General features: G+C 37.9%; 1 protein-coding gene across 1 annotated transcript in view; it reads right to left on the bottom strand.

Moving 5' to 3' along the window:
* Nucleotides 1–3,156: 3,156 nt before the first annotated feature.
* The window catches only part of MROH9 (maestro heat like repeat family member 9), a 135,165-nt gene continuing 114,667 nt past the window's right edge, over nucleotides 3,157–23,654 (bottom strand). The window contains exons 16-21 of the mRNA XM_061159770.1: nucleotides 21,460–21,636; nucleotides 18,500–18,652; nucleotides 18,281–18,397; nucleotides 17,597–17,699; nucleotides 5,497–5,559; nucleotides 3,157–3,522 (exon numbers count right to left, since the gene is read on the bottom strand). Of these exons, the coding sequence (XP_061015753.1) occupies nucleotides 3,179–3,522; nucleotides 5,497–5,559; nucleotides 17,597–17,699; nucleotides 18,281–18,397; nucleotides 18,500–18,652; nucleotides 21,460–21,636 (957 nt within the window). The 3' untranslated portion in view covers nucleotides 3,157–3,178. The remainder of the gene's footprint in view (nucleotides 3,523–5,496; nucleotides 5,560–17,596; nucleotides 17,700–18,280; nucleotides 18,398–18,499; nucleotides 18,653–21,459; nucleotides 21,637–23,654) is intronic.

Below are 23,654 nucleotides of genomic sequence, written 5' to 3'. Positions count from 1 at the left end.
TGAAGCTGAGATCCACATCCACATTCAACCATTAGGAAGGGATACAGCAGATTTCCTCCTTAAGGAAGTGATTAGGCTAAAGTCATACACTTTGCTTCTGCTCACCTTCTATTGGTGAGAACTTTGGCCACTTAGAGACCAAAGGGGACTGATCTGTCCTTGAGTAGCCATGTGCCCATGTTGGGTAATTAGCTGAATCAGTTATGGAGTGCACTCCACCACCACTCAACTCTATATTCAGAAGTTCCACTTTCTTTCTATTCTTTGAAAGAAAAGATAACTGATGCTGTGATGATCACAGACATAATAGCTAAAACTTCCCCACTGTGGGAAAAGAAACATACATCTAAATCCCAGGAGGTTGCAGAGAGTCCCATATAGGGTTAACCCAAAGAGTGACACATCAAGACATACTGTAATTACAATGAGAAAAATTAGAGAAGGAGAAACAGCAGAACGGACCAGGAGATGATGGAGGACATTACTGTTGTAGTTGAAAGTGAGAAAGAAATCCCTGGTCACCAATCTACAGGACTTTAAAGAACATGTAAATATCACAGATTATCTGACCTTTTAAAACCCTCAACATTTGTATAAGGTCCACTGTTGTTATGTCTATTTTTCTGGGGGGAGAGTTGAGGGTGGCGAAGGGTGAGGGGTTATGAATTGGTTTGGCTTGCTTTGTTTTGTAGAAATCTAGGTAGGTATATTAGCTTCCTACTGCTGCTTTAGCAAATTACCACAAATTAGTGCCTTAAAACAGTACCAATTTATTTTCTTATTTTTAGGGGGCTCAGATGCCCAAAATGGGTTTAAATGGGCTGAAACATAGTTGCGGCAGTATTGTGCTCACTCTGGAGGCACTAGGGGAGAATCCATTTCCTTGCCTTTTACAGCTTCTAGAGTTGTATTCCTTGAATTCCTTGCCTCATGGCCCCCATCTCCCTCTTCAAAGCTGGCATCACTGCATCTTCAAAAATCTTTCCTCTCTAACTTCCAACTTCCTCTTATAAAGACCCTTGCAATTACATGGGGCCAGTCCAGATAATCCAGAAATCATTTCTCCATCTCAAGATCATGTCATTTAATCATGTCTGTAAATTTTCTTTTGTTATGTAAAATATCATACTTGTAGATTCTGGGGATTAGGAATTGGTCATCTTTAAAGAGGTTATTGTTCAGCCTACCACAGTAGGTATCCTGTTAGCTTAGAAGGTGGGAAAGAAAATTTGCTGTGATTTGGAAAAGTTAGGTCTGGGACATCTGGATGATATGAAATAATATGGGTTAAAAGCTAACTTAAAATCATCTATTCTGTCATCATTTCTAATATGAAGTAGTACTCATAATTATCTGAAAATTTTTATTGAAGCATGAGAGCAATATGTCTTTTTAGCATTTAATCATTTGGCAAGTATTCATTGAGCATATATTAGGTGCCAGACAGTGAATTCCAGAGTACTTAACCAAGTGTAACATTTCCTTTCAGGAAATTTCAGTTTTGTGGGGCAGAGAGAGAAGGACATTAGTAATTTCACTACAGTGTGATGAATTTAATAACAGGTATTCAGAGCATTAAGGCAAAACATAGGAACAACACCCAATTATCTGATCAAAGAGGATTGGAAATGCATCTCAGATATATCAGTCAGGGTTCAATCAGAGAGGCAGAACCAGAGGTTTGACTATAAGCAACTGTAGAAGCAGGTGAAGAAATCTCTGCAAGGTTGCTGTCTTCACATCTAATGTTGGAGCTTGAAGTCTGCAGCACAGGCAACTGGGAAGGGAAGGTGGGTATAAAGTGGAGAGCAGGGATAAGGTAGAACCCACAAGCTGGGGACAGTGTCAGTCTCTTGCTGCCTCCAACACTGAGGATGTTGATGATGTAGGTGTCCTGCAGGAGAAGTTGGTGTCTTTTGTCAACATTACTCAACCCACTTGGCCCAGAAGTGACAGAAGCTGGAGGAAGACCCAAGGGAAAGTAGAGTGGTTGCTGCCTCACACCAGCGAGGCGAGCTGGCAGAGAGATGAAAATGTGTGTGAATGGCAAGTTGACCCATCCCAAAGCCACAACACTGGAAGTGATGGAGGAAAGGGGGCTTTCATCTAACTCTAAATAGATGTTCCTATGGCCAGGATGCTTTATACTAGGATGTGATACAGGTGGGAGGAAGGTAAGGTGAGATGAGTGAAAGATGAACCTGAAGCCTTAAGTCAGGCAAGATCACTGCAGATCAGCATTTCTATATCAACTTTCTTATAAACCAGAATAAAGTGTTAAACTGGATCCTGATGGCAAGGGGGACCACTAACTATGTTGATTATGCAGTTTTCATTTCAAAAAGTTTAAAGCCATTAGCAGAGCACACTCTTCCCCTCAGGTTTCAGCTCTCCTTATTCTTCTCTCCTTAACCATCTGTATCTACAACAAACTCTCCAGCTTCCCCCAACACTCTTCTTGCCTCAATCTCTCTACCTGGAATAGTTTGCCTGCTCTCAGCCTTCTTCCTTTGCAAATACTGCACAAGGAGATCAAACCAATCAATTCTGAAGGAAATCAACATTGAATATTCATTGGAAGGACTGATGCTTAAGCTCCAATACTTTGCCCACCTGATGGAAAGAGCTGACGCATTGGGAAAGACCTGATGCTGGGAAAGGTTGAAGGCAAAAGGAAAAGGGGACAGCAGAGGATGAGATGGTTAGATAGTATCACTGACTCAATGGACATGAATTTGAACAAACTCCGGGAAATAGTAAGGTCCAGAGGAGTCTGGCATGCTGTAGTCCATGGGGTCACAGAGCTGAACATGACTTAGGAACTGAAAAAAACAGACAGCATTCAGTGCGGGATGGAAATAACAATACCGTGTGTCTTCCTGAGGATGGGAACCTTGTTGACATCATCCAAATATCCCTGCACAGTGTCTGGTACTTAGAAGATGTTCAGTAGGTAAGTACTGACCACATCAAGCTCCAAGAGTGTCTCATCAAACACTTTGCTTACATGTTTTTTCAGTTTTATTAGTGGTTTTGCTGAAGTAAGGCTTTTAAACCACTGTCAGACAGAGAGAGGCTGGACATTTCTACATTTGAGTAGAGGATCAAGAAGAGACTATAAAAGTTTCTTGCATCCTTCACAAAAGCATCTAAAAAGGACTCCAAGGGAGAAGGGAAATCATTTCTCTTCTGAGGAGTGCTCCAAGGCACTGGGGAACCCTGCATTCTTTACCGATGCACTTTCATTCTTTACCAATCCATCTTCATAATGATCACTTGTGATGGCTTCTTTATCATTCCTGATTTCCTTAATCCCCATAGGACTGCCTGTCAGGTCCTTGGGCAGGTTATACTTATAAAGAAGCTTCAATTTTTTTAAGTAGATGAAGTTAAACAGTCTTTGGAAGCTTTGTTTAATAGTTGAGGTGGTCAATTTATGTGCTATTTCCAGAAGAATTTTGTTTGTTATTTCTGCCAACTCCCTGATCACAGGATCTTCATCCCGAATCACTCGGTCAATAGCTGTAACAGTAGAAAGGCCATTAATTCAAAGCATTGCTTTCATAGTCTGAGAAGCTCTCAGTCTCAAAACAGTCTTACCACCTTTCACAGGAGCCCTGCTGCCCTAATTTTTGTTACCTAGACTAATAGCATCCAGGAAGTTTTTGCCTTCTGTCCTCACTAGACCTCATTATGTGCTGAGGGCATATTATGTGTTGAGTATTCTGCTAGACAGCATAAACATATATTCATGAATAGGCTCAATATTGCTCAGAATAATGAAAAAAAGTAGAATCAGTCTAAATGTTCATCAGCCGGAAAGGGCTTAAAGTTAGTAATGAAATATCATAAAGGCAAATAGGACATACATGTTAACATGATGAGGTAGACCCACGTTTCTTAGCATGAAAAGATGTTTATGACATGAGTAAGTGAAAAAATTATAAAAAAGTTATGACAGTTTAAAAAATAAATATGTAATAGTTTATATTCTTTAAAAATACCTGCCATTAAATATATACCAAAATGCAAATATCATTATATTCAGATGCTGAGCTTGTGGGAAGTTATTATTTTCTTTCCTAACAAAAAGAAATAGAGAAGGAAAAAACAGATAGATGTAGAAATGAGAGAAAAAGGAAAAGGAGCAGAAGGAGGAGGAAGAGAGCAAACAAAAATATCTGAGCAACATGGAGAGAGTGCTTAGCATTTAGCAGGCAGTCAATAATATAAGTGAATGAAAAAAATGAAAAAGGAAGAAAATTATGTGTCAGTGTAGGTTCATCAATTGTAACAAATATACCACTCTGCTGGGAGATGTTGGTAACAGTAGGAGGCTGTGCATGTGTGGGGGCAGGAGGTATACAGGAAATCTCTAACTTCCACTCAGTGTTTCTACTAATTTAAAACGGCTCTACAATATAAAGTCTGTTAACAAAAGAAGGAAGGAAGGCAGCCACCTTGTCTTCTGCCGCAGCCTGTTTGGAATTCTGATTCGAAAGGGGAAATAGGCAGAGGCCAAGAGAGATCCAAACATTTTGATAGAATAAGTATTAAAAAGTGAAAGTGAAAATCACTCAGTCGTATCCGAGTTTTTGCAACCCTATAATCCGTGGAATTCTCTAGGCCAGAATACTGGAGTGGGTAGCCTTTCCCTTCTCCAGGGGATCTTCAAAACCCAGGACTGAATCCAGGTCTCCCACAATGCAGGTGGACTCTTTACCAGCTGAGCTTCCAGGGAAGCCCAAGAATACTGGAGTGGGTAGCCTATCCCTTCTCCAGTGGATCTTCCCAACTCGAACTGGGGTCTCCTACATTGCGGGTGGATTCTTTACCAAATGAGCTATCAGGGAAGCCCAAGTGACTCAGTCATGTCTGACTCTTTGTGACCCCATGGACTATACAGTTCATGGAATTCTCCAGGCCAGAATACTGGAGTGGGTAGCCTTTCCCTTTTCCAGGGGATCTTCCCAACTCAGGGATCAAACCCAGGTCTCCTGTATTGCAGGTGGATTCTTTACCAACTGAGCTATCAGGGAAGCTCTTCTGATGCAAGTATATATTGCTATCTCCTAAAATGTAAATTCTCTAAGGAAAGGGACTTTGCTTTGTCTGCTGCTGTGTGTCCTGCTCATAGAATAGTGCTGTCATATAGTAGATGCCAGATAAATATTTGTTGAACAAATTAATGAGTGATTGAATTCTTAACTCTCTGTAGTTCCTAAGGATTCTAGGATGGTAGCTAGGTCTCAGATAAAGAGAGGGCTAGATGGAGATATTGAGGCAGAGAGAGAAAGATAGAGGGAAAGAATAAAAAGTAAAAAAAAGATGCCCCTTAACCCAGTCCTTCTACTGATTTCCCCTTAACCACCTAACTACCTCTATAGCACTCTCCCATCCCTGGCATCACTATAGAGTTCAGATATAAATGGAATCACAAACAGGGAAGTTATTTAGGCCTATATATAAAGATTTCATTATAATTTCAACACTTACCCTCAAGCATGACATCAATTTCATCTCTGAGCAGTAAATGGCCACCCAATTTTGCCAAGTACCCTATGCACAAATTAAAATTAAAGTTACCCCAAAATACATTATGAAAATACATTATCTGATATTATCTACCTTCAGTGCTTTCTTCAAAGCAAAATGTCTCTAGATTATTCTTGAATAATCTTTTAGTGATTTCAAATAATTAATAAATCTTTATTGAGATATATGTGTGTGTATAAATGTGCACAAATCACATTTGTACATCTCAATAAATGACCAGAGTGAATACTTCTAGCTACCACCTAGGCCTTTAAATTGAGTATTACCATTATCCTAGGAGCCTCCTTTATGCCCTTCCCAATTTCCTCCTTCACCTTTCAGAATACATTCTTTTGCTCAACACTACATTGTGAGATTCATCCTGTTTTTAAACATACCAATAGTTCATTCATTTCCATTGCTACATGACAGAGGTTAGCAATGTTCTCTTGAAACAAAGCTATGCTTATTGGCTTATTTGCTTATGGATCATCTCCAGCTTTTCTTATCCTACAAATGGCAGAGTTGAGTGGTTGCCACAGAGCCTGGTATTCAAAGCTTGAAATATTTCCTATCTGGTTCTTCACAGAAAGAGTTTCCTGAATGCTTTTTGTATGATATGCCATCTTATTAATGCATCACTTTTGGGCCATTCTGCTTATGATGGACAATGTGTTGTTTTTAATTTGAGGCTATTATGAATAGTGATGTTATTGTGGGCATTCTTCTACATGAACTTTGGTGTAGATATGTATGCACTACTCATTGGTATATAGCTAGGAGTGGACTTACTAGCTAATGGATAAGCTTATGGTCACCTTTAATCATTACTGCAGAAGAGTTGCCAAGGTGATTGTACCAATTTTCACTCCTACCAGCATTGTATGAACATTTCTACTGCTCTCTCCATCCTCTCTAACACTTGATAGTTGTTAGCCAATCTTTCAGTCAATCTCATGGGTTTGGTGGTGTTATTTTCTTTTGCAAAATGTCTGTTCCGTATGTCTCTTGCCTGTTTTTCTATTGAGTTGGTTTTAAATTATTTATTTTTAGGCATTTTAAATTCTGGTTACTAATCTTTTAAAAATATTACACCTATTACAAATATTTTCTCCTAACCCATGGCAAAACTTTTCCATTTATACTTTTCTTTTTGATGAGCAGAATTATTTATTTTTTGGCTGTGCTGGATCTTTGCTGCCGTGCGGGGGTTTTTCTCTAGTTGTGGCTAGTGGGGGCAACTCGTGGTGGCTTCTCTTGTTGTGGGTCACAAGCTCTACAGCACAGCGTCCACAGCTGTGGCACATTGGCTTAGTTGTCCTGAGGCATGTGGTGTCCTTCCAGACCAGGGATCAAACCTGTGACCCTTGCATTGGCAGGTGGGATTCTTAACCGCTGATCCACCAGGGAAGTCCTCTAGTTTTATTGCAGTCCAATTTACAGTTAGTGAATTTTGGGATCCTGATAGGAAATTTTTGCTGTCTCAAGGTCATAAAGATATTCTCGCATATTTACTTCTAGAAACATTATTGTTTTACCCTTTCATATTTTTGGATTGCAAATTCAACTGAAATTATATGGCATAAAATAGGGGTTGATTAATTACCTATGTAATTAATCTAGCACTATTAAGAGAGGGAAAAAGTCCTTTCCTTATTGCTTTGTAGGGTCATTTATATAAAAAATTGTGTGAGGGTCAGTGTCTTAACTCCATTCTATCATGTGCCATTTCTATAGTACCTTGATATATGATGGGTCTTGATATCTGATGCTATAAATTCTTCAATTTTGTGGTTCTTTTTCAAATTTTCTTGGCTATTCTCAAACCCTTAAATATTCATGTAAAAATCAGAATCAGCTTCTCATATTTCATATACATACACACCCAAAACTCCTGGTGAAATTTTGTTTGTGGTTGTATCAAATATACTGATCAAATTGAGGAGAGCTGACCATGTTATAATACTTAAACCTTTAATCCGTAAACATGATATACCACTCCATTTAAATATTTTTAAAAAACTTCTCAGAATTTTCTAGTTTTGTTTTGTTTCGTGTGTGTGTGTGTGTGTGTGTGTGTGTGTGTGTATCAGCCTTGTACCTCTTTCCTTAGTTTTATTTTGGGATATTTGATAAATTTTGGTGCAATATATTAGGCATTAAAAAATTAATTTTCTAGTATTTATTGTTAAGTGTGTAGAAACTCAGTTGATTTCTGCATACTGGTATTGTATATAGAAAACTTGCTAAATTTAATTCCTATGGTTTTTCTTAATTCTTTCCAGTGTTCTAAATACTCAATTACTTATCTGCAAATTTTGGAAGTTTTAGTTTCTTTTTTTCCAAACTTATCCATTTTATTTCTTGTTATTACCTTATTTTAGTTTTGGAAAATTCTTGGTCATTATCTCTTTAAATATTTAGTTTCATTTTTTTCCCACTATCCTCATGGAAGTGTATATTAGGCCTTTTAACCACATCTCATGTTCTTATGCTCTTTTCATATTTTCCATTTTTATCTTTTCAAGTTTTGATCTTGAGACTGAATATTTTATTCTGAAATTTCTTTTTTTCTCTTCCTGAATTTATTTATTTTAAATTGAAGGATAAGGACAATGTTGTGTTGGTTTATTCTGACATTTCTAATTCTCTTAATCTCATTTCAGTTCTTTCTAATCTGCTGCTAACTTCATTGAGATCTGCATTCTATCTCATTGTGTAATCTTTTGAACATACTAATCATATTTATTTTAAAGTTCATATCTGATAAAGTTGAATAACTGCATATACTAGATTCTGTTTCTACTGTTCTTTCTTGTAGTTAAAAAAATCGAAATGATTTTTTAAAAAAATAAGTATCAGTTATAGTGTATACAGGCTTGAGTCAATACTGTTAGTCTCTGGGCATTTTATCTTCTCCCAGAGAGGATTTGTTTTTGCTTTTTTGGTAGGCAGTTAGGTTAGAAATATATCTCTTTAATTCGACCATGGAGTTAGATATTCAAAGATTTGATAATTATAAGGGCTGGTATATTTTTAGTTTATTCTTATTCCTAGGGTAGAGACATCAGGGATCAAGCAGAAAACTTGGGTGTATTTACCAGGATCCCTCCTCATTGTCAATCCACTCCAAGTTTTGTTCCACCAGTTCAGTGAAACAGCTAAAATTTCTTCACAGTTTATCAGCCTTCCACTACCCTTTTTGAATATAAAATTGGAAAGTCTATAAAGGAAAATAACCCCCAAATACCATGCCTACTTCTTTTAGTTTTTCTACTCTCACTGCCTTTATAAAAGCTCTTAAATGTTTTTAGATAGACTTAAAAAATATTTTTTTGATATTCTTATTATCTTCCTTTTACACATCATAAAAATTCATGTTATTGTTGTTTAGCCACTAAATCATGTCTGACTCTTTTGTGACTTCATGGACTGTAGCCCACCGGACTCCTCTGTCCATGAAATTCTCCAGACAAGAAGACTGGAGTGTGTTGCCAATTCCTTCTCCAGGGCATCTTCCCAACCCAGGGATCAAGCCTACATCTCCTGCATTGGCAGGCAGATTCTTTACCATTGAGCCACCAGGGAAGCCTGATAAAAATTCATAGGGAGAAAGAAATTTGGTGAAGGTCACATGGCTAGTGGGTATTCATTTTGAGATTTCAATGGAACCTTATATATTCTCACCAATAATTCACATTGCCCCTACCTCAGTCAAAATAGGGATCACAAAAATCACAGCAATACATTATTTTGATAATATGATTTACAGATAATAAAACTTGGGATATTCTCATTGACAGGTGGAACATGGGCTTAAGAATTTAAGACTAATGCTTAAAGACAAAGCCCTGTGGTATCCTTAACTGGCAAAGTTTTGCTTTATTTTGTAATCCAGTGTAATTCCTTTTAGAATTAGATGGAGGGTACAAATAAATGAACAAAAATTTCCTATGCTAGAGAATACTAATTTTCCCTATTGTCAAATTACTTCTTTATCTTTAGTTCTCTTACTGAAACTGAAGTGAGTTTTAGCTAGACACATGATTGTTCAGCAGATGACTAGACTTTTAAGACTTCTCTGCAGCTAGGTATGGCAACATGTCTATGTTCCTGGCAAATGATCATTTAGTAGGTTATGTTCAGTCTTTACAGAGCTGTGTCCTCTTGATATATTTCCCTTTCCAGTTGACTGTTACATAGAAGTGGTAGCAGGAGCTAGAGGAAACATTTTGGGTCTGATGTAGGAAACTGTGTGATGAGAATATAAGAGCAACAAAAGAACTGACACTAGTCTACTTACACCAGGATTGTTAAATGAGAAAGAAATCACCTACTATTTTGTTTAAGCCATAATTAGGTTAACCCAGTGACACCTTTTGCCCTTCATGTTTTTGCTTATTTCTTGGTGTAATACTGCTAATACTGTCTGTCTGCAATGCAGGAGACCCGGATTCGATTCCTGGGTTTGGAATATCCTCTGGAGAAGGAAATGGCAACCCACTCCAGTATCCTTGCCTGGAAAATCCCACGGACAGAGGAGCCTGGTGGGCTACAGTCCATGGGGTCACAAAGAGTCAGACATGACTGAGTGACTAACACACATACAATACTACTAAAATGCTGAAGTTAATCAGAAAACACAAAGAAGGATAAAAACCACGTGCTAAGAATGATGGCATTATAAATCCAATGATGCAGTGAATATCTACATACACATATCACTTCTCATATGTGAATATATCAGAGGATAAATTCTCTTGGGAGGAGATTATTGAGTCAAAAGAATATGCATCTCACATTTGGATGGATATTGCCAAACTGTTCTTAGAGATTGTAGCAATTTACACTAACCAGTAATGTGATTGCCTACTTCCTGCAACCTGGACAGAACTGTACAGTACAAACTTTTTTGTTCTTTGTCAGTTTGATGGATGGAAACACTTTATCAATTCAATTTGCATCACTTTTTGAATGAAGCTGTGAAAATTTTATGTATATAAACCAAATAAATTTTTTCAGGTATTTTGTCCATTTTCCTAGTGGCTTGTTTCTTTTCTTAGGGATTTGTAAAGATTCTTTGCTGTGCCATGTTTAGTTGCTCAGCTGTGTCCAGCTCTTTGCGACCCCATGGACAGTAGCCTGCCAGGCTCCTCTGTCCATGGGCATTCTCCAGGTAAGAATACAGGAGTGGGGTGTTATGCCCTCCTTCAGGGGATCTTCCCAAACCAGGGATCGAACCCAGGTCTTCCGCATTCAGGCAGATTCTTTACCATCTGAGTCACCAGGGAAGCCCAAGAATACTGGAGTGGGTAGCTTATCCCTTCTCCAGGGGATTTTCCTGACCCAGGGTCAAACCAGGGTCTCCTGCATGGCAGGCAGATTCTTTACCAGCTGAGCTACCAGTAAGAACTTATTCAGCCTTTATATATGATATGTGTTATAAGCATGTTTTATTACAATTTGCCTTTTGATTTTGTTTATAGTGGTTTTTACTTGCAGAAATATTTACTTCTGCATAGTGTGTCCATTTTTTCTTTGTGATTTTTACTTTTACTTAGAATAATCTTACCTACCCCGTGATTATAAAGCAAATTCTTCTATACTATTTTGTTTAATTTTATTTATTATTGTTTCATTTTTAGTATCTGAGCCTTTGATCATCTGGAATTTATCTAATGTAAAAATTAAAAGAGGGATAAAGTAATCAAAAAATTCCAGATGGTTCACCAGATGTTCCCAAACCATTTAAGGAATATTCCATATTTTCATCACTATTACTTAAAACTAATGATTCACTTTAAAAAATTGTATGTTTTAGCAGTTATTTTTGGATGGTATTTTATTCCATTTTTCTGACTATTTATTTCACATGATTATAATTACTGTTGTTGTGTTAGTTGCTCAGTCGTGCTTGACACTTTGTGACACCATAGACTGTATAGCCGTCCAGTCTCCTCTGTCCATGGAATTCTCCAGTCAAGAATACTGCAGTAGGTAGCCATGCCTTCCTCCAGGGGATCCTTCTGACTCCAGGATTGAACCCAGGTCTCCTGCATTGCAGGTGGATTCTTAACTGAGCCACCAGGAAGCCCCACTGTAGCTATAGTAATATCTGATAAGGCTAGTCTGCTATCTTTTTTGGTTAGAACTTCCTGGATATTCCTGCATGGTAACTTTTCTACATCAATTTTAAAATTAGCATGTCAATTTTGAAAAAAGTCCCATTGATATTTTAATTGGCATCTCATTCCATGTACAGACTGATTTAGGAAACAATTAAAAGGACAGAAATGGTATGGACCTAACAGAAGCAAAAGATAGTAAGAAGAGGTGGCAAGAATACACAGAAGATACACAAAAAAGATCTTCACGATCCAGATAATCATGATGGTGTAATCACTTACCTAGAGGCAGACATCCTGGAATGTGAAGTCAAGTGGGCCTTAGAAAGCATCACTACGAACAAAGCTAGTGGAGGTGATGGAATTCCAGCTGAGCTATTTCAAATTCTAAAAGATGCTGCTGTGAAAGTGCTGCACTCAATATGCCAGCAAATTTGGAAAGCTCAACAGTGGCCATAGGATTGGAAAAATTCAGTTTTCATTCCAATCCCAAAGAAAGGCAATGCCAAAGAATGCTCAAACTACCACACAATTGCACTCATCTCAGGCTAGTAAAGTAATGCTCAAAATTCTCCAAGCCAGGCTTCAACAGTACTTAAACCATGAACTTCCAGATGTTCAAGCTGGTTTTAGAAAAGGCAGAGGAACCAGAGATCAAATTGCCTACATCCAGTGGATCATCAAAAAAGCAAGAGAGTTCGAGAAAAACATCTATTTATGCTTTATTTACTATGACAAAGACTTTGACTGTGTGGATCAAAACAAACTGTGGAAATTCTGAAAGAGATGGGAACACCAGACCACATGACCTGCCTCCTGAGAAGTCTGTATGCAGAAGAAGCAACAGTTAGAACTGGACATGGAAAAACAGACTGGTTCCAAATAGGAAAAGGAGTACGTCAAGGCTTTATATTATCACCCTGTTATTTAACTTATATGCAGAGTACATCATGGAAAACATTGGGCTGGAGGAAGCACAAGCTGGAATCAAGATTGCAGGGAGAAATATCAATAACCTCAGATATGCAGATGACACCACCCTTATGGCAGAAAGTGAAGAAGAACTAAAGAGCCTCTTGATAAAAGTGAAAGAGGAGAGTGAAAAAGTTGGCTTAAAACTCAGCATTCAGAAAACTAAGATCATGGCATCTGGTCCCATCACTTCATGGCAAGTAGATGGGGAAACAATGGAAACAGTGACAGACTTTATTTTTGGGGGCTCCAAAATCAATGCAGATGGTGACTGCAGCCATGATTAAAAGACCCTTGCTCCTTGGAAGAAAAGTTATGACCAATCTAGACAGCATATTAAAAAGCAGAGACATTACTTTGCCAATAAAGGTCCATCTAGTCAAAGCTATGGTTTTTCCAGTATTCATGTATGGATGTGAGAGTTGGACTATAAAGAAAGCTGAACACTGAAGAATCAATGCTTTTGAACTGTGGTTTTGGAGAAGACCCTTGAGAATCCCTTGGACTGCAAGGAGATCCAACCAGTCCATCCTAACGGAGATCAGTCCTGAATATTCATTGTAAGGGCTGATGTTGAAGCTGAAACTCCCAATACTTTGGCCACCTGATGTGAAGAACTGACTCATTTGAAAAGACCCTGATGTTGGGAAAGATTGAAGGTGGGAGGAGAAGGGGCCGACAGAGGATGAGATGGTTGGATGGCATCACCGACCCCATGGAGATGAGTTTCAGTAAACTCGAGGGGTTCGTGATGGACAGGGAGGCCTGGTGTGCTTCAGTCCATGGGGTTGCAAAGAGTTGGACATGACTGAGTGACTGAACTGAACTGACACATTTGAAAAATTTTTGATTCTTTCCACAATTGTGGTTTATACCTTTCTATTTATTTAATTTTTCTTTGTATATTTCAGTAATGCTTGCAAGTTCTTCATAGAAATACTGCATACATTTTAAGATTTCTTTTTAGATCTTCCTTCCTTCCATTAACATGATTTGATACACCTTGAACTGATTTTTGTTTGGTTGTAAGGTAGGAATTTGTCTGTGTGTGTGTGTGTGTGTGTGTGTGTGTGTGTGTGTGCACGCGCGTTTTCATTGTCCTAGCACCTTTTACTTGACAGTCCATCATTTCTGATCTGATATACATTTCCAGTTCTAATTTTTATATTAGGTGTTTTTGTATGTGTGGATCTGTTTCTAGGCTTTCTATACTGTTTCACAGGTCTCGTCTCCTTGAGTGAGTAACAGATTGTCTACAATTTGTTAGTTATATCTCACATGTTGGTCTTGAGCTTCCACATACATCCAGAATCAACTTTTCAAGATTTAGGGAATTGTCTATTTTTTAAATTATAATTGTATTGACTTTACTGATTAGTATTTCTCAATGGGGGCTCAGAGGGAATTCTAGATGGGATAAATTGTGATTAGTACTGTTACAATTACTACTGAATACTAAGCATACTGTAATATTAATGTACTGTATGTAATATTAAATGAACATTAAATGCTATATGAACCTGAAGCAAGCAGACAAGGGCACCTAGGGGATATAAAACACAGAGGTCAGTTTTCAGAGGCATGGAGAAATGTAAAAAACAGTGAAAAATTTATTGGGAGCTGGAAGTCCTACTGTTAAGTAGATACTGTATGTTCTTCAGTTCAGTTCAGTTCAGTTGCTCAGTCGTGTCCAACTCCTTGCAACCTCATGGACTGCAGCATGCCAGGCTTCCCTGTCCATCACCAACTCCTCAAGTTTACTCAAACTCACGTCCTCATGTCCATTGGGTCGGTGATGCCATCCAACCATCTCATCCTCTGTCAACTCCTTCTCCTCCCACCTTCAATTTTTCCCAGCATCAGGGTCTTTTCAAAAGAGTCAGCTCTTCACATCATGTGGCCAAAGTATTGGAGTTTCAGCTTCAGCATTAGTCCTTCCAATGAATATTCAGGACTGACTCCCTTAGGATGGACTGGTTGGATCTCCTTATAGTCCAAGGGGCTCTCAAGAGTCTTCTCCAACACCACAGTTCAAAACCACCAGTTCTTCGATGTTCAGCTTTCTTTATAGTCCAACTCTCACATCCATACATGACCACTGGAAAAACCATAGCTTTGACTAGATGGACCTTTATTGGCAAAGTAATGTCTCTGCTTTTTAATATGCTGTCTAGGTTGGTCATAACTTTTCTTCCAAGGAGCAAGGGTCTTTTAATTTCATGGCTGCAGTCACCATCTGCATTGATTTTGGAGCCCCCAAAAATAAAGTCTGTCACTGTTTCCATTGTTTCCCCATCTACTTGCCATGAAGTGATGGGACCAGATGCCATGATCTTAGTTTTCTGAATGCTGAGTTTTAAGCCAACTTTTTCACTCTCCTCTTTGACTTTCACCAAGAGGCTCTTCAGTTCTTCTTTGTTTTCTGACATAAGTGTGGTATTATCTGCATATCTGAGGTTATTGATATTTCTCCCTGCAATCTTGATTCCAGCTTGTGCTTCCTCCAGCCCAATGTTTTCCATGATGTACTCTGCATATAAGTTAAATAAGCAGGGTGATAATATAAAGCCTTGACGTACTCCTTTTCCTATTTGGAACCAGTCTGTTTTTCCATGTCCAGTTCTAACTGGTGCTTCCTGACCTGCATACAGGTTTCTCAAGAGGCAGGTCAGGTGGTCTGGTGTTCCCATCTCTTTCAGAATTTTCCACAGTTTATTGTGATCCACACAGTCAAAGGCTTTGGCATAGTCAACAAAGCACAAGCTGTTTTTCTAGAACTCTCTCCCTTTTTCAATGATCCAACTGATGTTGGCAATATGATCTCTGGTTCCTTTGTCTTTTATAAATCCAGCTTGAACATCTGGAAATTCTTATGCAATAATTTATCCCTTCCTTCTTTAGTTGGCTGAATTCCATCCATCAATGCTTTCTTTAAGGGTTCATGGTAATGAACTTTTGCTGAGTTTTTGTGTTTTAGAAATATTTTATTATCTTTGTAGTTGTATATAATTTTGATGAAGCTTCCCTGGTAGCTCAACTGGTAAAGAATCTGCCTACCATGTAGGAGACCCTGGTTTGCTTCCTGGATCAGGAAGATCCCCTGGAGAAGGAATAGTTTACTCACTCCAGTATTCTTGGGCTTCTCTGTTGGCTCAGATGGTGAAGAATCCGCTTGAAATGAGAGACACCTGGGTTTAATCCCTGGGTTGGGAAGATTCCCTGGAGGAGGGGGCATGACAACCCACTCCTGTATTCTTGTCTGAAGAATCCCCATGGCAGAGAGCCTGGCGGGCTATTGTTCATGGGGTTGCAAAGAATCAGACACGACTGAGCGACTAAGCACAAAACAGCATAATTTTGATGATCTAAAATTCTTTGATCACATATTTTTCTACCAAGGATTTGTATGTACTATTCTACTATATTTTAGAGTTGAATACTGAAGTGGAGAAGTCTAATTTCAGATTTATTTATTTTGTAATGTATAGGTGAGTTTTTTTAACTGAAATGTTCAAAGAATTCTTTAACTCTAAAGTTCCATAACTTTGTTAGGAATGTTTTATTCTGTATAAAATATGTCTTGAAAATTTTTACCATCTTCAGTATATTTAATTAAAATTTTTTTTAGTTTTTAAATTTTATCTTTGAATACTTTTTTGTTTTAATTGTTCATTTTTTCTTAAGGGATATTTTCTTTCTGTAATCTATCTTCTGTATTGTTACTCCCCAATTTTTCAAACTATTTCTTATTGGTTTACATCTATTTTGCTAACATTTCTCAACCCTTTACTCATTGTCCCTTACTGGGTTATCAACACTATGTATTTTCTTCCATTGCCTGCAATGTAGTTTTTTTTTTTTTTTTAAATAATGGTTATATATTTTTCTTACAGTTTCTACCATACTTTGAAAGATTATTTTTCATGTGCTCCTATTTTACCATTATATATTCCTGAGCACTTATATCTATAAACCTTTATTTTTAAGAGGTTTGGATTCATGAATATAATTATTATGATTTTCAAGTACTCTGTGGAAACATTTTTTAAAATTTGTCTCCTGCACTGCAAGCAGATTCTTTACCACTGAGCTACCTGGGAAGCCCACGTGTATGACATAACTAAATATTTTCTCATTCCTTGGTGCCCTACATACTTCCTGATGGCAAATGAGAACTCTTTCCTCTCATTTCAAATAAAGGATTATCGATTTTGATCTTCATGGTAAGAAGGTAGTGGGAAAAGAACTGGTTGGTCAGATTTGTTCAAGGTCAAAAATTTTGGTTGTCTTCTTTTAGAATCTTACTGTACTCCCTCAACTCTACATTTTCTTTTTTTGACCTTTATTAGATTTGGTAGCTCTTCCTCATCTGTTGTGGGCTTCCCTGGGGGCTCAGATGGTGAAGAATCTGCAGTGTGGGAGACCTGGGTTCGGTCCATGGTTTGGGAAGATCCCCTGGAGAAGGGAATGGCAACCTACTCTAGTATTCTTGCCTGGAGAATCCCATGGACAAAGGTGCCTGGCAGGTGATACTTCATTGGGTTGCAAAGAGTCAAACAGGACTGAGCGACTGACTATCGCTCATATGTTGTAATTTGTGGTTAGAGATGTTCATGTTTTGTTAAAGACTGACATTTAAAAAAAATATATTATTCTTCAATGGGGAGAGGTGATTTTTAAGCAGCAAAGGAGAACTGTAGTGGTTTGCCACCTTCTTAAATTTTGAAATTCATCTGGTTGAATATTTTGTATGATAGTTTAATTACATACTTAGCAGTGTATTATAAAGTAGAACTCTATTCTCATCATATATTTTAACTTCTGCTCATTATAGATATCATCATGAAAATTTGAGTCCATCCTAAACAAAGAAAATTTATAATTTTTTCAAGGAAAACTTCTAGCTGCTATCTGTTCTTTACCTGTTAAGACAAATTAGGAAATGAGAATTGAATTTTACTTACCTAGTAAAATAACTGATCCTCTTTTCAGATATCTTCTGGAACTCTCCAGGAATCCTAAAGTCTCAGATATCAAATCTGTAATGTATTTTTGATGAGAAATAAGCTGAGAATAAAAAGGAAAAAAATTCTCTCACTTCTTGAAAATACTTATATGCTAAATTCAGAGAGGCTTCCAGGGAAACAAACTTGGTTGCTTATACCAAATTAGGACCGGGTTAAAACTTGGGGGTTTCTATGTAGGAATGTTACTCTCTTGCTTGCAGATATTATTCAGCTTTTATATGATATCCAGTCTTTGGGTTTCCAACCTTTGGTTAACATCCTTCCATCCCTACCTGTCTATTGTTGCAGTTTATGCTGGTTTTCAGAAAACCAGCTCATTCAGTCATGGAAAACTAATTCCAGCTTTTCTTTTGGTGATCTGAAATGCTGTGCCTGTCTTTACACTGCTCAAAGTAGGTGGGTTGAAGGAAGGAAAAATAGATGATCCATGTTAAGGAGAAGAAAGTGGGAAAGTTTAATTTTTCTCTTGTCTCAAGCCCTAGCTGTAATTGTCCATTTATTATCTTCTCTTCAGAGTCCTTCTAGATTCACCTTGTGCCCATTATGCTTTTCATCACTTTGTATATCCTTTAAAATTGTCTCTGTAACTCTTAGGGTAGTAAATCTTGAGTGGACACTTACAAGATTGTTACAGATGTTGAGCACCACCAACTCAAAATTGTAATATTCATCCTTTAGGAAATATAATGTTGACCATTTTAATTCTGACGCACAGATTTCTAATGTATATTTACATGCCTGTGAAGCAGAATAAGGTCAGTAAAGATCCATTCCATCTGGTGTTATATAAAACACTGTGATTCTCTGCAAAACTGAGAAAACCAAAATTTCAGGACTTACTTTAACTACTCTTTCCTCTGTATCTTCCAAAAACAGGATCAGAGGCACCAAGCCTGCATAAACCACATCATTTAGCATCCATGTGTACTGACTCATGTCCATGAGTAACTGACCAAAGTGGTGAATGGCCATACTCCGAATACCTCCATTAGCCTAAAACATGCACACGGAAAAGACCTCATTTGAGAATATACATATACACACTATATATATATATATATATATATATACTAACATATAGTATGTATGTATATATATACACACACTATATAGTATATATATTTATATAATGTATATACGCTATATATGATGTGTATATATGTGTGTGTATATATTTATCATTTGTTTTTAGAAAAGATTCACCTTGGGTGAATTCACCTTGTGTCTAAGACGTCATCTCTTCTTCTGATTTGAAAATAAGGCTTACTTACCAAAATTCATATTACATGAAAGAAAATCCCCTGTGAAAAGTGAGCTTCTTAAATTTAGGAAGATAGTATTTAATAACATACTAAAGATATAACTGGGGATGGTCTTGATCACTGTCTCCTGTACAGTGTCATGAACCTCCCTCCATAGTTCTTGCTCCTTGGAAGAAAAGCTATGACCAACCTAAACAGCGTATTAAAAAGCAGAGACATTACTTTGCCAATAAAGGTCCATCTAGTCAAAGCTATAGTTTTTCCAGTAGCCATGTATGGATGAGAGAGTTGAACCATAAAGAAAGCTTAGAGCTGAAGAATTGATGCTTTTGAACTGTGGTGTTGGAGAAGACTCTTGTGAGTCCTTTGGACTGCAAGGAGATCAAACCAGTCAACCCTAAAGGAAATCAGTCCTGAATATTTATTGGAAGGACTGATGATTAAGCTGAAACTCTAATACTTTGGTCACCTGATGTGAAGAACTGACTCATTGGAAAAGACCCTGATTCTGGGAAAGATTGAAGGCCAGAGGGGAAGGGGACGACAGAGGATGAGATGGTTGGATGGTATCACCGACTTGATGGACATGCATTTGAGCAAGCTTCAAGAGTTGATGATAAATAGGGAAACCTGGCTTGCTGCAGTCCATGGGGTTGCAGAGTCAGACATGACTGAGCAACTGAACTGAACTGAAAGATATAACTTGGAGATAATTTCTATCAAAATACTTAGGGTAATGTAACCATGATGTATTCAAATGCTGGAGGCCTTTGCAGAATTGCTACTGAATACCAATGCGAGTTCTTTGCATACTGGCATAATACTAGGTTTCCAAGGGTTTACTTAGTCTAAATAGGAAGGTGATTGGAGTATAAGGATTCTAGAAGAGAAAAATTACAAGTCAGAGGAAGAGGTTAATTTTTTAAAAATATAATATCACTTCCAGTTTTTACAAAAATACTACTCCATTTTGAAAATAATAATTTGCATGAACATACTAATTATCAGCTGTATGAACTTGGTCTAATATTCACTTCAGTTTGCCTCAGTTTGCTTATATGGAAACTGGATAGTAGTAATAGTGTTGTCTTCTAGTGAAAATGAAAGTCACTCAGTCATGTCTGACTCTTTGCGACCCCGTGGACTATTCAGTCTGCGGAATTCTCCAGGCCAGAATACTGTAGTGAGTAGCCTTTCCCTTCTCCAGGGGACCTTCCGAACCCAGCGATTGAACCCAGGTCTCTCGCATTGCAGGTGGATTCTTTACCTGCTGAGCCACAAGGGAAGCCCAAGAGAGTTGTCTAGAGAATTATATGAAATTGTCCATGTAAATGCCTTAGAATAATGCCTGGTATACAGTAAATACTCAATAAATTTTAGCCAGTGTTATTATTACTATTATTATCATTATCTCCTTATAAAAATCTTTTCTGCCACTAAGTTTCCTCTTTCTATAATTTAATAATATTGAGCCTTTTTTTTCAATGAAATCTGCAGAACTAGTAAGAAGTTACAAATTTTGGCAAAATAATTTACTGTGACACAATTCTCTAGTTCACAAACAATTCGTCAAAGGAGTCTTTAAAAACAAATAGATTTCTCATAGTATACCAACATGTTCTTGTTTATTAAAATACTGTATTTTTAATAAACTATACATTTACCATAAAAACGAGAATTTTCAAAACACACAACTCTTTGATCAGAGAATTTCTAATTAATGTTTTCTATGATAAGAAATTCATTTGGGATATTACACATGTCAACTCTAATACCCATAATATGCCTGCTACTCACTCTGTTTTACAGATGATACACTAACAGACTGAGCCACTTGCTCAGGAGTTCACAGCTAGTCAGTGGCAGCACAGGGATTTGAACCTAGAAAGTCCAGATTCAGGGTTAACAAATATAGCCACTAAACTACAATTCCTCTCTTATCTAAGAATAAAGGCTACATTTTGACTCTCATTTCCTATGGTCAGGCTTCCGTAGTTTAAAAACAAACATACAGGGCTTTCCTGGTGGCTCTGTGGTAAAGAATCTGCCTATCAATGCAGGAGACATGGGTTCGAGTCCTGATCCGGGAAGATCTCACATGCCACGGAGCAACTAAGCCTGTGAGTCACAGTTAGCCTGTGCTCCAGAGCCCGGGAGCCACAGCATCTGTGCAGCCATGACTGAAGCCCACGTGCCCTGAAGCCCATACTCTGAAACAAGAGAGGAAATCACAGTGAGAAGACTGTGCACTGCAAATGGAGTATAGTCCCCTGCTTGCTGCAGCTAGAGAAAAGCCTGAGCAGCACGGGAGAGCCAGCACAGCCAAAAATAAATAAATACAATTTTAAAAATATGTAAAAACACAAGTACAAACTTGGAGCTCACTTGGTTAATATTATTATCTCTGGAAAACAAATGGCAGATCTGCACAAAATGACTGCGTTCTGTTCACTTATTCTGGAACGTAATATCATTGCCTTAGCTGGCACTTCAGCTGAATGATGAAACCTAATGGTCTCACATATCTGCGTAACTCACATGATCCATCAGAGGACAGTAGCTGGAAGCAATTCTGGTAGACAGGGAGGAGTAGGTCACCTTGTCCAGTCTGTCTAAAAGTTTCCTAAGGGTTATCAAGGCCCGGATTATAACAGTCGTGTCTTTGGAAAGGAAGGCATCCAAGATGGATGTTAATAAGCTGCAGACATTTTCTATCTATGTATAACAGAAAGAAAATGGTGAAAATTAGGAGCTAGAAGGAGACTTGAGGTAGCATTTGATATGCAACCTCTGAGTTTGGGCAGCATGCAGTGGTGTGCTGGGGCTGGCTTACAGGAATCAACTGTCAAAAAAAGTCACTATTAAAAATTTAAATTTTATAAATTTAGAAATAAATAAAAACAATGGTAGTAAATACTCAAGACTCATTGCTTCCTATTTCTTTTGTTAAATTTGCTAAATTTTTCTGCCTTTCGGGTTGTTTACATGTATTGTATCTGTATGGTGGAAATATTAACTAATAATGTGCTACTGTGCATCTCTGCCCAGATCCATGTTTACTGATGTCCCTTTGATAGATTGAAATCAGCAATGGTGGGAGTATTTACACCAGGGAATAAGTGGTCTTATTTTCACAAAGTTGATTGTTTAATAAATATATACCAACATGCCACTGGCAGTACTAACATCTAAGCTAGATGACAATGACCTGTTTGGACATGAGAGCCACTGAGCTCCTGAGCTAAGTAGTGGGCCTCAATTGCAGATCAGAGACATGCAGAATATCCTGCCATTAAAACATGAAAAGAAAACATCAAAAAAGAGAGAGAAAGGCTGGAAAGAAAAGAAGTAAAAGAAATAAATACTATTTGCCAAAGTAATAGCCAGAAGACACTTGTGTCATGCAGGAAAACTGAGTCCTTACTAGTAGATGGTGGGTGAAACATCAATCCAGATCACTTTCTACTGTGTCTCTCTTGGTCAGAGCACTAGACAGGGCAATAAATAACTTTCTATTCACAGTTCATACTATTGACTCCTATGATTTATCTAAAGGAAATAAACTATGACTCACTTCATTTTAAATGCAAAATGAGTGCCCACTGACTGTCTTTAAGTTTTCAGAGACTGTGCTTAATAGATATACTAGGATTTATTAAATTTATTATTAAGTCAGTAACAATTTATGGAATATCTATAGTCTCAGCATTGTGCAAGGTACTTTGGAATTTGCAAGTGAATTATAAAACTTGAGTTCAGTTCAGTTGCTCAGTTGTGTCCGACCCTTTGCGACCCCATGAATCGCAGCACGCCAGGCCTCCCTGTCCATCACAAACTCCCGGAGTTTACTCAAACTCATGCCCATCGAGTCGGTGATGCCATACAGCCATCTCATCCTCTGTTGTCCCCTTCTCCTCCTGCCCCCAATCCCTCCCAGCATCAGGGTCTTTACCAATGAGTCAACTCTTCGCATGAGATGGCCAAAGTACTGGAGTTTCAGCTTCAGCATCAGTCCTTCCAATGAACACCCAGGACTGATCTCCTTTAGGATGGACTGGTTGGATCTCCTTGCAGTCCAAGGGACTCTCAAGAGTCTTCTCCAACACCACAGTTCAAAAGCATCAATTTTTTAGCACTCAGCTTTCTTCACAGTCCAACTCTCACATCCACACATGACTACTGGAAAAACCATAGCCTTGACCAGACGGACCTTTGTTGTCAATGTAATGTCTCTGTTTTTTAATGTGCTATCTAGGTTGGTCATAACTTTCCTTCCAAGGAGTAAGCATCTTTTAATTTCATGGCTGCAGTCATCATCTGCAGTGATTTTGGAACCCCAAAAAATAAAGTCTGACACTGTTTCCACTGTCTCCCGATCTATTTCCCATGAGGTGATGGGACCAGATGCCATGATCTTAGTTTTCTGAATGTTGAGCTTTAAGCCAACTTTTTCACTCTCCTCTTTCACTTTCATCAAGAGGCTTTTTAGCTCCTCTTCACTTTCTGCCATAAGGGTGGTGTCATCTGCATATCTGAGGTTATTGATATTTCTCCCAGCAATCTTGATTCCAGCTTGTGCTTCTTCCAGCCCAGTGTTTCTCATGATGTATTCTGCATATAAGTTAAATAAGCAGGGTGACAATATACAGCATTGACGTACTCCTTTTCCTATTTGGAACCAGTCTGTTTTTCCATGTCCAGTTCTAGTTGTTGCTTCCTGACCTGCATACAGA

The sequence above is a fragment of the Dama dama genome, chromosome 14, assembly GCF_033118175.1.
Source record: "Dama dama isolate Ldn47 chromosome 14, ASM3311817v1, whole genome shotgun sequence".
NCBI classification, from domain to species: Eukaryota; Metazoa; Chordata; class Mammalia; order Artiodactyla; family Cervidae; genus Dama; species Dama dama.
The sequence above is the reverse complement of the archived record's forward strand: the minus strand, read 5'-3'. Positions and strand labels throughout refer to the sequence as shown.